The sequence below is a fragment of the Apus apus genome, chromosome 2 (genome assembly GCF_020740795.1).
Source record: "Apus apus isolate bApuApu2 chromosome 2, bApuApu2.pri.cur, whole genome shotgun sequence".
NCBI classification, from domain to species: Eukaryota; Metazoa; Chordata; class Aves; order Apodiformes; family Apodidae; genus Apus; species Apus apus.
This window is the reverse complement of record NC_067283.1, coordinates 36,963,638-36,979,660: the sequence shown is the minus strand read 5'-3', so window position 1 is coordinate 36,979,660 and position 16,023 is coordinate 36,963,638. Positions and strand designations below refer to the sequence as shown.

At 36.3% G+C, this 16,023-nt stretch overlaps 1 protein-coding gene across 2 annotated transcripts in view; it reads left to right on the top strand.

Annotated features, from left to right (window-relative positions):
- TBC1D5 (TBC1 domain family member 5) overlaps window positions 1-16,023 on the top strand; it is a 320,926-nt gene that overhangs the window by 249,721 nt on the left and 55,182 nt on the right. For both annotated transcript variants that reach the window (XM_051610176.1, XM_051610175.1), the window contains one exon: window positions 11,698-11,783. In XM_051610176.1, the coding sequence (XP_051466136.1) occupies window positions 11,698-11,783 (86 nt within the window). The remainder of the gene's footprint in view (window positions 1-11,697; window positions 11,784-16,023) is intronic.

The following is a 16,023-nucleotide window of genomic DNA, read 5'->3' as shown; positions in this document are numbered from 1 at the left end:
CTTTAGCAAATAAAATTCTAATACAGCAACATAAGCAAAGTAATTTTCATCTTTGGGTGTTCTTATTTGTATGTTTTCCTGTGTTGAAGTGTTAACCTTATCACAATGACTTATTAGAAAACTAAAGCACTAAATAGAATGTTAGTTTCACATTGCATACTAAGAAGCTGACAAACATCCTTTGTCTGAAAGCCTACTGTATTTATTCTTAATATTATTGTAACCTTGTGAATTACACTATTTGTTGAGCCAGGCTAGTTAGGAGCCTAATTCAAGGGAGACACCTTTTATCATAAGCCATGGATTTAAAAAAAAGAAAAAAGAGGTTGTGCTTTGTTGATGGGAATTAATTTGTTACTTATACTAATAATATTCTAGTTACTAGTGCTCATATTTTCTTATTGTATTTTAAGCTATTTGCTAACATTGAAAGTGGTAGAATAATTGTGTTAAATTCTAGCTAAATCCATGATGAAGCATAGATGACATTTCAAAGAAGTCTTACTAGTTTGTCATGACTGAAATTACGGGTACTGCCAGCAAACTGAAACAGTAAAATGTGGTCATGATCATTCACATAACGATTAGTTGGGAGAAATCTTGATTCCAGCTCTTAACACTTTCCACAATCTGAGCAATAAGTGACAAGGGGAAAATGCATTATTGAAATTTTGAACCAAAATCTTTGTACATTTATTTTCAGCTGCATTTTCTTCTTAAGTAGCTGCCACCACCGTCTCACAGTTTTCTCCAAGCTAGTTTCATGTACCTGAAAGGCTGTTGAGTTTCACTTTCTTCTTCTTCAGATAAATTCTTTTCTCTACACTCATTAACTGAGGTGCCGCTGCAGAACTGCAACTGTCCTTTGAAAGCTGCCGTTATGTCAGTATTGTTTGTTTTGCTGTTTGTGGCAGGAGAAAAGCAGGTTTGGGGTTGTTTTGTTTGTTTGTTAGAATTGTGTGTGCAATCTGGCATTAATTACCTCTCTTTAATGACCAGATTGCAGCCAATCAGAAGTTGGGATCTGGCAGAGTTTGGGCATTAGCAGCTCATTAATTTGTACCTGCACACACAGAGTGGGGTGGGGAGTCCATTCTGTAAGAGGGGAAACAACAAGCAGGAGGGGGGCCCTGAACAAATGTTTGCTTTTTTTTTTTTTTTTTTTTTTTTTCAATCATGAAGGCTGTGAGTGATTTTTCAGAAGATTTGCAATTACACAGTATGCATTTTGGGTATGAAAAGTATCAAAAATCTGGGATAATCCACAGTGTATCCCAGTGCAGTATGAGCTGGTGGTAGGGGCACCTATGCTTTAAAGGAGAGATGCCTTGAGAGGGGATATAACTGATCAAGGAAACAAGGTTTTCCAGAAAGCTAAGTGCTTGTACCTTCATCTGGGAGGAGAAGAATTAGGAAAAAAAAAGAAAAAAAGAAAAAAAGAAAAAAAATATTAAATCCATTTACTTGCAGTGATTCACAGAGAACTTCTATTTGCCTTAATTTTTGAAGGTTAAGATCTTGAATGTTTCATGCACCATGGGTAGACTTTTATGAACAAAAATGTGTCAGGATCTTCAAAACTACCTCTGGTTTTATAACCACATTCACAGAATCACAGAATGTTACGGGTTGGAAGGGACCTCTGAAGATCACTGAGTTCAACCCTGCTACCAGAGCAACCAAAACTAGGGCAGATCACTCAGAAAGGCATCCAGACAGGTCTTGAAAGTCTCCAGAGAAGGAGACTCCACAACCTCTCTGGGGAGCCTGTTCCAGTGCTCTGTAACCCTCACAGTAAAGAAGTTCTTCCTCATGTTGAGCTGGAACTTCCTGTGCTCGAGTTTGAATCCATTGCCTCTCGTCCTGTCACAGGGCACAAGTGAAAAGAGGTTGTCCCTGCCTTCTTGATGCCCAGTCCTCATGTATTTATAGACATTAATTAGGTCCCCTCTCAGTCTTCTCCTCTCTAGACTGAAAAGCCCCAGGTCTCTTAGACTTTCCTCGTAAGGCAGGTGTTCCAGTCCCTTAATCATCCTCATAGCCCTCCATTGGATTCTCTCAAGTAGATCCCTGTCCCGCTCGAACTGGGGAGCCCAGAACTGGACACAATACTCCAACTGAGGTCTCACTAGGGCTGAGTAGAGGGGGAGGAGACCGTCCCTCGATCTGCTGGACACACTCCCCCTAATGCTCCCCAAGATACCATTGTCCTTCTTGGCCACAAGGGCCAAGACATTGTTGTCCCGTGGATAACTTGTTGTCTACCAAGACTCCAAGGTCCTTCTTCACAGAGCTGCTCTCTAGCAGATCACCCAGTTTGATGTTCTAACTTCTCCATTTGCAAATATAACATGTTTAGATGTAATCTTAACACCTCACTTCATATAAATTGATGGGTTTTCTGTAACTGCACGTTAAGCTTTTTAATGTGGGCCTTTACAACTAAGGACTGTATATATTATCCGTGTAAAAGCCATAATATTAATTTGTTCATTGTTTATGTTCCTATTCTTAAAATGAGAATCTTTAGTTTTCCAATGAGATAGGCCATGCTTTGTTTTAAGAATTATTATTTTAAATATTCAATTATTGTGTTTCATTAATAGAACAAGGTGTGACAGGCAGCAATGAGTTTAATGATAAATTACTTGGAATAACTGTGTTGCCATAGTACCACATAAAAATAGTAAGTGTACCATGAATTAAAAATCCTCTTTTAAGTTTTGTTCATTTGTTTCAAAACCTTCATTCCCAGTGAACCTATGCATTTTAAACTATAAAAAGGCTATATGGTCTATACTCTTAGTACAGTAACTTTTTCAAAGTTAATTGCAGTCTTCCCTAATTTATGTTAACCATTTAATCGACCCACCATAAAGTAGTCATCTTCTTCAGAGGATCCTGTACATCACAAGTGATATTTTCAGGAAAAAATCTTGGGAAGTGGTTGATTAGTCACCTAGTCAAGACCTCTTGAATGAGAAGACTTTCAAAGTCCTTCTCATTCCTTTGTGTTATACATAACACCATGTTCATCACTCAAAAGGAGAGACTTGATCTCTTGGCTTGCCAGCGATGATGCAGTTTCCAGTATTGCTCTGTCTTTGGCATTATGTACAGGCCACTTCTTTGGTTAAGAACCCACAAATACTGTAGCAATCTAAGTTAATTTAAATTAATTAGTTAATGGTGGGAAATGATACAGCAATAAAGCAAAGCTTCCTGAACAATGACACCTCTCATCGTTAAGACAAAGCTGTGCCACAGGTAAGATGAGACAGAAACAAAGGACTTGTCACAGTTCTGTGTAGGGCCAAGCGAGATAGAGTTGCAGACCTCTCCTGGCAGGAAGAACACAGCCCAGCAAGGAGGGCAGGTGGAGTCTGTTGTTCCCATTGCCAGTCTTGTGGTAACCAGCAGGAGAACTGCAGCCTGTGGGGGCAGTGAGAGGTTGCTGGTCTGGCTGGTGATTTCTGGATGAGTGAAGAGGTACAGACTCTTGCAGAGGAGACTGCTAAAGGTGAGTTAGGAACCATTGTTTCTGCTTGCAACTAATATTAAAACAGGTATATAATTGTGTTGTATAGAGCAGCAAGTGACACATGCATAGCCAAGTGGACTAAGAATTTCAAAGACAAGAAAAAAAAAAGTATATGTTTTAATCGTCTCTGCAGATTTCACAATTTTACCTTTTATCAAGGTGTCCTCCCTACTAATCAGGAAGAGAAGGCATGAGATGCAGCGACATCATGTTCAGGCCAGAGAGGCAATAGGGGGAATATCTAGAAACAGGGAAGGAATTATTCTCCTGTACTGATGAGCACTCCTGATAATATTGACTGAGAATTCTTAAGCTCTGTCCTGTTAAGGGCAAGTACTTTAGAGAGGCAAGACGGAAGAGAAAGTCATTATTGGAAGACAAAATTTTAAACAGTGCTTTCTCTTTGAGCAAGCTGATATACTTAGAAGCAAATAAAAGCAATTCTGATTGTACTTGATGCTAAAGCAAGAAGCTGAAGCACTTTAAGCTCTTAATTACTTTAGCAACCAATAAAACTTATTGCTTGTGAGTTTCTTGGGGCTGTTTCTTTCAAATGATTGGTTTACTTCTATTTAAAAAGTCATCTAAAGCTGCTGACCCTCTCCTAAAGAGTAATGATGTTATTTATAAAATTACACTAATAAAATGTACTTAACAGTGTTAAAGGGAGGTGATTATGGTTCTTCTTGTACGCAACCTGACAATTCAATTAATCACTCCTAGTTTGCAAGGTAGTTTATCAAAAGGAAGCACTTAAAACACTTAAAGCACTTTGATTCTACCAAATAAAAAAAGTTCTCCATATTATAATTTATTTATTTGACTAAAATTTGCAAAACACAAACTGTGAGCTATACAAAAATAGATTCATAACTTTTCAATAATGTATGAAAGATTAGCTACTGATTCATATCTGATCATTATGTTGGAATTTTAAGTGCAGTCTCTTCTGATATAAGTGGATATACTGCTGGTGTATTGACATCTTTTACAGTAAATATTAGCGTATTAATTGTTGTATACAAAGCTGTTTGAGTACATGTGTATTGGGTAACCCTTCTCTGAAAGAAAAATACACTTCTAAGATAGAAGTGGGTATGGTACCTTTTATCTTTTGCTGGAACTTTTTATGAAAAATTAGGTTTGGAGATGCAAGGTAGGACTCTTAGTCCTTCGTTGTTTTATGGAGCAGTAGTGTTGGAAGTGGCTCTGCAGTCTCCTCATTATTGGAATCCCAAAATGAAAGGAGTTGCTTGTCTTGCAGCACTAGGACCTTGGCTTCTCTCTGCATTTTAGAGGAAAAGACATGTACGTCATACTCTTTTTGCTGTGGTGTGTGCACGAGGCTCTTTGAAACAGGCTTTTTCACTCCCCTTTTTCAAGTGTTTTACATAGCACGTTACACCCCAAACAGAAGTTAATCTGTTTCTATTCCATGTAGCAGAAATAACTGAATATCACCTTAATATGTACTTGTTTATAAATGTGTAGCTGGAGAAGATACAGTTTTGTAAGGATGGTTATAAGTGTTTATCAGTATAAGCTCCAGATAACTGCATTATTGACAAAGCCATCAGTGAGTTATGCAGGTTGTCCAAAACGAGTGCCAATAAAACCATAATGTGGTAGCTTTTCTGTACATAAAGGTGTCATATTTTAAATCTCATAATTTGGAGCATTCCAGGGTTTAAAGCAAGGCTTGCTCTTTATTCTTTTCAAAAGCCTTGATCTTTCCTCCACAATGTTGTAAAACTCCTGTTCCTAACCATGCGGGGCTGTAAGATGCCAGAGCATAAATCTGTCATGGGGTAGGGCTGAAGACTGTCAGATTTATAACTCGCGATTTAGTTAATTTACTTCTTGAAACCAAGGGTTCAGCAGAAAAATAGGTGACTAAATTAAGAGGCAGATTTAAAAGGTACTTAAGCTATCCTGTTGATGCAAGATGGGGATTTTACGCAGGTTATGAACTTGAATGTTGGCAGGTTGGAGTCTTTTTGTCTGGAATATCAATAAAAGCTGATTTGGTAGGATTTGATCTACCTGTTAAAATGCAATAGGCTTTAAAACTATAAATAAAATTTAAAAAAAAAAAAAAAGGCATTCCAATCAGTTGAGAACAAGAAGCCAAAATACACAACTAGACATTTCTTTCAGTTAAGTCACTGAAGCATTTTTAAATCTCACTTGTCTTTTTTTTTTGTTTTGTTCCTTCATCTCTTGTCATAGAATGCCCATGTGAGAGAAAGCATGTGTGTATGAAGTTAAAAACAGACCATAACACACAATATTTAAAAAATCTTCCTGGTGTCTGAAATTTTTAGTTGCTAAGGGAATGGAGGGTTGTCATGTAAAAAAACTGGAGATAATTTATTTCAGCTTGATCTAAGTTTCAGAGGTTTCTTCCTGCCTTGACCCAATTAACTGAATTTTCTTTCCCTTTCAGTTCTTTCTGGGATTTTTGTTGTTTTGGGGAAATAAAAAAGCACTCCCTAATTTTCTTCAGAAACAATTAAATATGATAGTTCTTCATGCTGTTATTGCATTGTAAATAACGAGTTCTGCAATTGAGCAGCATCTTTCTGAAAAATGTAAACAGGAAGCGTTACTCCCAGTTTGAGGATTATGGTATTCCTTTGCCAATGCCAGTATTAGTGCACGGATCTCCTGACTCCTGTGATTAAAGGAGGTTTATTAGTTCCTTGCAGGATACTCATCATGTTGTGCTACTTTCATACATAGGATTGATAGATGCAGACTGTTAACCTATGGGGTTTTTTTAACATATGATATAGTATTTTGCTATTGGCCTATAACCCCTTTAGAAGTGGCAATAGCACATCATGTCCTGTAATGTCTCTCAGGTGTTTTATTTTTCTTTTTAGTAAGTATTTAACTCAGTGGTTCATAGGTGGATGGAATACCTTTTGTTCCAGCAGCTTATGTGTTCTGCAGAAGGTATAATTAGAGAGGAGGAAGATGAAAAGGTGAAAGGTGAAAGTAAAGTTTTTTTCGGGGAGTGGCATTTGCTTTGGGCACTCTAGAGTTTCTGGTGGGTTGGTTGTTTAGTGCCCAAAATATTTTTGTATGTTTATGTAATGTTAAGCCATTGCTTATATTGTATCATTCTACTCAGACTGGAGACAGCTGCTTGGATACCTGACAAAAGAATAAAAAGAGTAAAGGTGAAATTCTCTGTGCACCTTATCCACATCTAAGCTGCTGTATTTCAGCACTGTTCCCAGTCCAGATTTTTGCCACATTTATGTCATCTTTATCAGAGAAAGAAGCATAGATGAAGGAAAAGTTAAAATTTTGCTGACCTCCCAGTCACATAGCATTTTAATACAAAAAATGTTTTAGGCTATACGAGAATTGCAAAAAAATCCAATATTGCCCAGTCAACTACAGAGGAGAAAAAACAAGCAAACTCACTCCTTAAAAATATCTAAATAAAAAGAACAACACTGCATGATTATCTTTCTCCTTTTTCATTTATGTTTAGCTCAGTCTGTTCTTTGGTTTAGGCTTAAAATATTATTTGTTTGGAAAAAAAAAATATATGCTTGGCAGCATTTGTTTAATATACTGAAAAAAATAGTTTAAAAAATCCTGTTTGGCACTAGTGAGATTATTATTTTGGTGAGCCTATTGCTGCATGTTCATGTAATACATAGCTGCTGTTTCGTTTGGCTTTCTCTGTTGCATTTAGGTTATCTAGTTTCAGATACAATCTATTAAGTGGAGTATTTTTCAGTAGCTGAGGTTTTCCCACCTGTCTACCCGAAAACACCTGCAACATATGTTTGTGTAACCCTGCAATGCTTTGTGGTTTGGGCCTTGAGAAATTCCCCCAGAGCTTTTTGCTTATAAACAGCTGAGCAATTCATTTCTCTAATGACGAGTGCTTTTCCCTTGGCATTGAGGCAATAGCATGTTCACTAAAATAAGTCTCATTTTTCATTAGACATATTGAAAATCTTTTTTCATTGTTAACTCTTCAGATTTTGTGCAAAATTGTATTTTGTTCTTTTTTTTTCCTGTTAATAATACTGAGGAGAGGGAAAAGGAAACACCACAACAAAGAAGTGAAAAAAGAGTGTTGTAAAGATTCCTCTGCTTGCACCTGCATGTAAACTTTTACAAATTATGTCTGTTCAGATGGTGAGATGTTAGGTTGCAGCAGTAACCAGGTTTTCCTGGTGTGCTGCAGAACAGTCTGCCTGTGACTTGTCTTTGCTGTATCGTATCAACTCTGTGGGTAACATGACACGATACATCTCCAGAGACCGGGGAGGAAAAGGGTTATACGAGGGAATTGGAGCATATGGAGCACGATCCTTAGCTGGTGGGAGCTGCTTTTCAGCTTTTTATGCAAGTTTAGGGAACCTCTGCTGTGTTTGGTGGGATTCTGACCCCAACCTCAGCCCCCCACCTAGGAAAAGACAGGGTAGTATAACTTAACTCAGCCCCTTGTCACTGGAGGAGAATAAAGCCAAAGACAAAGTCCCTGAGAACCTCCTGCCAGCTGTGGGAATTGGACTGAGTCAGTCTGGTGGTGGCTGGGTTCAGAAGGAGGTGGGAGGGGGGTTAAGCAGGCAAGTGAGAGGGAGCATCTTTTAGGAAAATAAAGGCTCAGAGGCAGGAGTACCTCAGAGACCTGCAACATTTTAAGGCATCTCTTCCCTTCGGGCTGAGGCTAATACACTATGAAGAGGTGAAGTCCAAAACCACATGAATTTCTATGTGTGCTTCTGTATATGAATGTTTGTACATTATTCTTTTAAAAGTATAAATCAGGCATTTTCTGCCACTTGAAACTAAGCATGCCCTAGGTAGAAATTAAGATTGGAAGAATTCTAAAACCAGCAGACTGGTCCTACAGATTGGTGTGGGGAGGAGGGATTTCCAGTATTGGCACCGGCAGCTTTTCTCTGCAATTTCTGCGCTCTTCTTTCCTTAGAGGGAGAAAAAGATAAATGTAATAATCTGTATAATGCCCTTACACAATTTCTTTTCACAGTTTTCACAAACTACTGATTTTAAGTGTTGATTTCACTATTATTTTAACATTATCCTTATAAGAAAAAAGATTTTATCTGAGGTACTAGTCAAATTCTTACATAAATAGAGAAAGTAAAGGAAAAACCATACTTGCTTCAGTAATTAAAGATATAATTAAGATCATTCTAAATTTTACTGTGTAGGAAAGAAATGTGGTTACTGCAAATATTTTAATCAACAGAGCTGTGCTTTGCTGTCAATACATTTGTTTAAGTCTTCAATCCTAATACATGGAATATAATATAGGGTTGTTACGCTTGGACTCAGGATCGACAACAATGGGGACAGCTCAAATTGGATGCTTAGAGAGGAGAATTAGCTTAAGATTCAAAAGGAAGTGACATTGTCATTGTATAGGTTTTCCTTTCTGATTCTTATATTTGCCTTACTGAAATGGTTAAAAAGAATATAAAATTCAAAGGACAATCACAGTGACATAAAGGTCATAATATTCTTAAAACCATAGTTTTTGCAGTCTGAATTTCGGTTTTCAGAAGTATGTAAAATTTCTGTGATTATACTTCACAGATCTGTCTGGTAACATATATGTCAGGCTGATTTTTTTAAATAATGGAATTTTCCGAAAGAATATCTCTGTAGTTTTACAAAAGGAGTTGCAGCAGTAACCCTTGATATTTACTGTCTTGCATTTCTAATGTTTTTTCAACAGCATTTTTTTCTGAGGGCTTTTCTTCTCCACTGCATGTAATAGTACTTTAAACTGTTTTTTCCTTTGATACTTTTAAGCCTCATAGGAATTTCAATAGGCCCCTGTGAAAGTAATGCCTGAGCCTCATTCATATGTTCAAGTTAGATCATTATTCCTATTAATGGCTTTAAGTGCTTAGACAGTATATCAGCCTTTAGTGTCTGGAATTGTCGTTTCTGCATAAGTATGTTTCAAGATACTGTTCCACATGATTTTTTTATACTTTTTTTTTACATTCTCAAGAAATGTGTAACAATATTTTTTATTTATTCATTGGGTAGGGGAAAAGAAATGTAATTTCTTTTAAAGAAAAATTTAGATTAAAATATATGCTGAGTTATTTGAAACAAATGGCAAAACTGGCTAACATCTGGTAATGTCAATTTTTCAAAGGGCTGTCTTCTGACTTAGAAGTGCCCATTATTTTAATCACCTCTAGTGTTGCGACTGGTTTAAATGGTCATCAAGACACGTAAAGAAAAAAGTTACTTAATTCACAAGAGAAAAGTTACACTGTTTGATTACTCACAGAGTAGTCGCAGAGCCATCAGTTATCCTCATCACGTCAGTTTGGATTTGATTATCATAGAAATGCATTGAATTACCAAACTAGAGCAATAGTAACTAAAGCTGATTCATTGTTATTGCTGTCAGTTGATGAGGACTGACTTACAAGCCATATGAATGGGTAGAGTTATGCAAATATTGTTCTTGTAACAGGAGAAGAAAAACGTAGAGCGGCCATTACATTGTGGGTGGTAGGATAGATGAGGGGTTTTTTAATGCTTGTCTAATAGCTTTTAGTTGTTTCACTTTTTAATGAGCATTGCAAACAGGACATATTTTTAAAGTGTTTAATGTGTTTCCGAAGAAAGAAAATGAGATATTTCATACAAGATTAAGTCTGCAGGAAATTATCTGGAAATCCCCATCCTGACATTTGACCTCAGAAATCATCCTGGCTTTTGGTATCTCCTACTTCTTTAAATCTTCTGTTCTCCTTTTGTGCAAATGCAATATTTTGGTCTTTAAAATGCAACTGCTATATCCTCCTCCAAAAACAAGGTTTCCAAGGATGGAGGCTTGTCTGCAGTTATGTGGAAAAGGAGAGGATAAGACTGTGGATATTCCAGTCTATGAAATCAGGAAGACAAAAGTAAAACATGTGAAACTGAAACAGCTGCAAACTGACTCCAGAAAAAATACAATGTACTCTGTGAATGACTATATGTAATGTACTAAATATACTAAATATAATGTACCTGTGAACGACTGTTTTAAAAAGGTCATTGTGTAGTTCATTAAAACTATATTTACTACTAGCAGAACTTAAAAGGGCAGATCAGAATAAGAGGCAACAGCATATGAATGAATAAACTTTTAAAGCAAATACTTGGAAAGTATTTACCTCTATTTTATACAATATATCTGATCATTATGCAGAAATGTATTTTTTTTTTCTCTTATGCTACAAATTAGCTACTTTAAGCTATTTTTCTTCTAATTTGTATATATTTTCAAAGAGCCTCTCTGTACCTCTCTGTTGTTTTCGTTTCATCTGTATGACAACTTTTTTCCTTAAAAATATTTAATTCACCCTCCAAATAATGTCCTTCAGGATGCATTTATTCAATCAGGATACTTCATGCATATGTGATGTCCAGTGTTTATTAGATCAAAAAGGATGAATTTGGAACTACTGAAGGCAGCGTGCTTCAGTGGAATAGTTTCCTGGTGGCAGAGGTGAAGACTAGCAAGTGGCTTCTGGATCCAATATTAATCATATACATTTTATTATACAACAGTTCTTTATTGTGGCCTCTGTTTTGAGTAGAGTGAAATTTGGAGAGAAGAAAGGCTCTGTGTGCCATCTAGTGACAGTGTTCAGTGTCTCACTAAGTTGAATTTGTTGCTTTACTAAGACTGCTAATGATGTATTCAGTTCAAAATGTCAGCTATAGTTTCTCCTTGCTATTACTGTCTTCTTTAAAAACATATCACTTTATCTGGGAGGTGGTAAAATTCTATACCTGAGCTAAAGGAAGAAAGCAGATCCATATCTGAACTTATTGAAGAATTATTGATCTAGTTAGAATTGTTACCTGTATCCAACAGCCCCATCACTGTGTGGAAGAACACTTGATTTCTGTGAGCACAGTGGACTGACTGGTAACACTTGGTAGTATTTTAAGTAATTTAAGACTTCACTTACATGCAACTGGCATTCCCACCTTGAGAAACCAAGATACTGGGGAAAAAAAATATGCTTTAAATTTCTAATTGTCATTAATGAGCATACTTCTTGTCTCTGCTTTAAATCTCTCAGAAAATTCCAATAGGGTATAATTTTTTAAAAAAAAATATTTTCTTTTTTTTTTTAAAGAGAAATCCAAGACCAGTGACTCACCAATTCCAACAAAATCTAGATTATTACAAAGCACGTGGAGCAGACTTGGTGAACAAGACCCGGTAAGCTATTTCTGAATATGTTTTCAGTGAACTAAGATCTCACCTAAACAAAATGTTTCATGAGTAGCTTTTATCCCAAACAAGAATTAAATAAGCAGTATTAGAAGCAGGTGTGTTTATTTCATTACCTGTATTTTGAATCTTTACCTTGCCGGTTACTACATGAAGAGTGAAAGTTTTACAGATAGCTTTGTAGTCAGCTTGCTGGCTTTTTTTAAAGGCTGAGGACATTCATATGCAGTGGCAGGTGTAGTGAAAGTGGAGTAGAACATTGCCTGTGTGAGTTCTGTAGCTGAACTACTTCTGATAATGCGTCTAGTCACAGCCTGGAGTATCCATGTACCAGAAGCTGTAAATTGAATTAATAAAAATCCAGTTTGAAGTAATTTTTATGAAACCTTTCTGCAGCATTCCTCCCTTGTTCTAGAAACATTTTGTATCAATACTGCTTAAATTCCTTTTATCTGGTAGTCACAAGTGCAGAGGTGCCTGTGCCCCAACTGAGTGGTCACAATGTGGGTGCCCATGGCTGATGGGTGGTGGCTGCTGGTGGCCATGGGGCAAGCCAGCCCAAGACGTAACCCCTGGCTTCAGTTTCTACTGTCACAGGCAGTTTCTTGGCTTGCATGTGGCCCCAGCCATATACCATGTCTGATGGTTCATAGGAACTTGCTGGCTTTTAGAGCTTTGCACTTCTGTCAAATTCTGTTTAAGTCAGTTACAATGAATGCCAGCTAAAATTTGAATGGAGTGGATTAAAAAGCTCTTACTTTAAAGCTGGGTAATTATTTTTTTAAAACAGGCTATGTCAAAAATTATTGCATTCTGTTGCATTTATTGAATTTTTTTATTTATTTTTTTTTTTAATGCTCTCAAGAGTTGCCTGTAGTTGAAAAATTAATTACATTTCAGGAATTTGGGGGAAAAAAAATAATCCTAGTAATTATGAAGTCCAAACAAGATTGACACCTATTGGAAACTTAAATTCCAAGGAACCAAATGGCCATTAAACCTGTGTAAGAATGCAAAATCATTGCACACCTACATACAGGATGCACACCAAAGGAGAGGGGAAATTGTTTAGAATAATTCAGATAGAGGAATAACCCAGATAAATTTATCTCAACACAGGAACATGCAGAGTAGGTCAAATGTGGTAAATCTGTTTTAGATTGGACTAAAGAGAGAACTGAAAGATATAACATTAGGAAACGTTTCTACAGTGAGCAGAGAGATGAATTAGATCAGCTACCAGGTCTTTTTCATCTGTATTTCTACAGAATCAATGATATTTTGAAAATATTTGGCAACTCTCTAATATATATTGCTTATTTTATTGCATATAAGACTTTTTAATCCATCATATTCATATATTTGTCTCTCATCTCTTATAGTGGCTACTTACTGAAGAGAGAAATGCCTTTGAATAAGGCTTGCTTAAAACAAAACATTTTCATCCTAGAAAACTGCAGAGATTGAATCATCTTTCTACTGCTAGTTTAAAAATACACCATTCACAGTCAAGGTCAATGATGCTTATTGTGATGAAACAAAATTGTTTGCTTCATAGATGGAATTCACGTCTCCTTGATACTCATATTTTTAAACTGATGCCTTACTTTTAAATGCATCTGCAGATCACTCTACAACATAATCAATCGGCATTTTTCTTGTAATTGTTGTGCATGTCTGGTATGTTTAGAGGGCTCAAATGTAGACATTGATCTGCGTTTAATGGCTGTAATCATCCTTTGCATTAATATATCAGATAGTTAAATGGTAAGAAATAGATGCATTCGTATTTTCCTGAACTTCAGCTCAGTTTTAAAGTACCTCTTCCAGAGATCTAGCACCGCTCTATTGTTCATTTTCTGAAGTTGCTACTCAGAGAAGTTGCACAGTAAATTTTACTTCAGAATATTTTTGTCACCTCTTGACAAGAAATTCATATAGCATCATTATTTATTTTTCATGTATGTGTACGTGTTCTGACCTGATCATTAGCAGTGTTAGTTTCTAGCTGTGCCAAATCACACATAAGTATTAGGAGGTGCAATTAGTATCCTTTCTAATTCTCAAATAATTATATAACATTATTACACATTATTGTTGAAAGCATTTTTTTCATTCGTATTTCAGATGTAACAGCTTAAAGAAGATTTTTGGTGTTTATTGTTCCTGTAAAGTGAAATTTCTCAAAAAGTCTCTTTCCAATCATCTGAAAAATGCAAATAAACTAACTTCTCCTGTTCTACGTACATGTCAAAGCAGTAAATTAAATAGTGTGGAAGGAAAAAAACCTACTTTTTTTTATTAGGCAAAATATAGTTGGAGAAAAGAAACAAGAAAGAAAGCTGGTGGGCAGAAATACACAAGCCTCTCTATAACCTTTGTCTCCTGTGTCTGTGGACCATTGTGATTCCAATGATGCGGTTAGTCCAAAGTATCCAGTGGCTTTCTTGCATAGGTAATCTGTCAGAGAAAAAGATTGACTTCCAGTAAATAAATTTTTTTGTGCAAAGTCAAGGGTTTTTTTACTAATCATCAAGGCTCTAAACCTAGAGACAACACACTCAGTGTGCAAGCCATTATCTTCTTTCTAAGGAGGTGTTTCAGGCATGTTAGAGTAATGTACACCACCCCAATCCTGATGATTAGTTTTGGTAAACTGAGGGAAAAAATATGCCAAATACACTGAAGTTTGCATTCTGAATCTCAACCAGGTTATTACTGGTATGACCCCTAAAATGGGTGATGTAGTTCATTGCAAACTGTTGGTAACAGACTGGTATCTGCTGGGGCAGCATTTGATGTTTCTTCTTCCACCTTCAAAGCTACAATCTTAGTTTTCTTTCTGGAATGGAGAAGACGTTAAAGTCCCTGTGGTGCCTTTTCTGGTGCCACATATATGTGATGGAATAGAAAAATCTCTTTTTATTTCTTAAGTGTCTGCAGTACCTGGGGAAACTGATTAATAACTGAATCTGCTAGGTAGTAGCAAAGTAAAATTTAATAGTAATAAACACTGTACCATGTCCTCTTCTTGAAATCACTAGGACCTATTCATGTTGCTTTTGAAACCATTTGGGACTTCTGCAAGAGTACTTTATAGCTCTGAAAATGCCTTCTTTGTAGTGACTGTCAGGCATTCTCAGTTGGCTACAGAAAGACTTTGTAGTCTTGGCAGCATCAATAAAATGGGGAGACACAGAAACATCCTCTAATCATTATTCAGCAATCAATTGTGAAGGAACACTTTATGCCAGTCTCTGTGCTGCTGTTCCTCCTAAAAAATGCTACATGTTGTCTTTCTTCATCACCAGTGTATGGCAGATGGGCCCCATACAGCTCGGGGCTCTATCTCATGAGTGTAAAGGCTCACATACTTTCTTCTTCTTTCTCTCATTTTAACTATGTCTATTCTGAGTCTAAACAACTCAGCTGTTGTTATTTTCTGGATATGTTCTATATGTGTGCAAGCATATATGTTGTGTGTTCTAAACAAAAACGTATCTGGAGACAAATATGGAAACTCCAAGAAAAGCATAATGAAAATTACTTTTCCAGGTGTCTGCACAAGTTACAAGTCACAAATATTAATTAATTTGTAAATTCATTTTAGTTAAACATCCCCCCAAAATTGCAAAATTCCTTTTTCCCCAGGACAATGATTGTGTTGGTTTTAATTATATGTGTTTCTTCACATTTTTAAAAAGCAGCTATTTCTGTTGCTGAAGTAAAGATCAGTAAACTAAAACCCCAGGAGTGGAAAAGTTGCTGTGACTGTGATATATTTCTGTGAAGGGTGTTTCAAGCATTTTATAAAACAGGAAAATATTGCATGAACAAATAGGAATAGCTTTGCTGATGGCTGAGTTATGTGAACACTTCTACTGGGAATTAGAAGCCTTTTTGCTTCTTTATTTTAGACAGATTAAATGGTTCAACAGTTTCCTCATTCTTAATGTTGCATATAACTGAAGTGAATTAAATAGCCACTGCAGTTAAAAATAAAAAGTAGCAATGATAAGGATCATGATCCATTATATGTGTTATATCCTGAAAACATTCTGCAGCCAAAATCACTTTTGAAATCAGGATTCCTGTTAAAAAGCACTTGGCTTGAAATGCCTAGGCTGGAAAAAAGTGAAGTAAAAGCAACAGATATCTAGCTGTGCCAACCTAAAAAATACAGTCTAATGTTAGTTTTGCTTGTTGAAAGAAATGTTTGGGTTCGAGT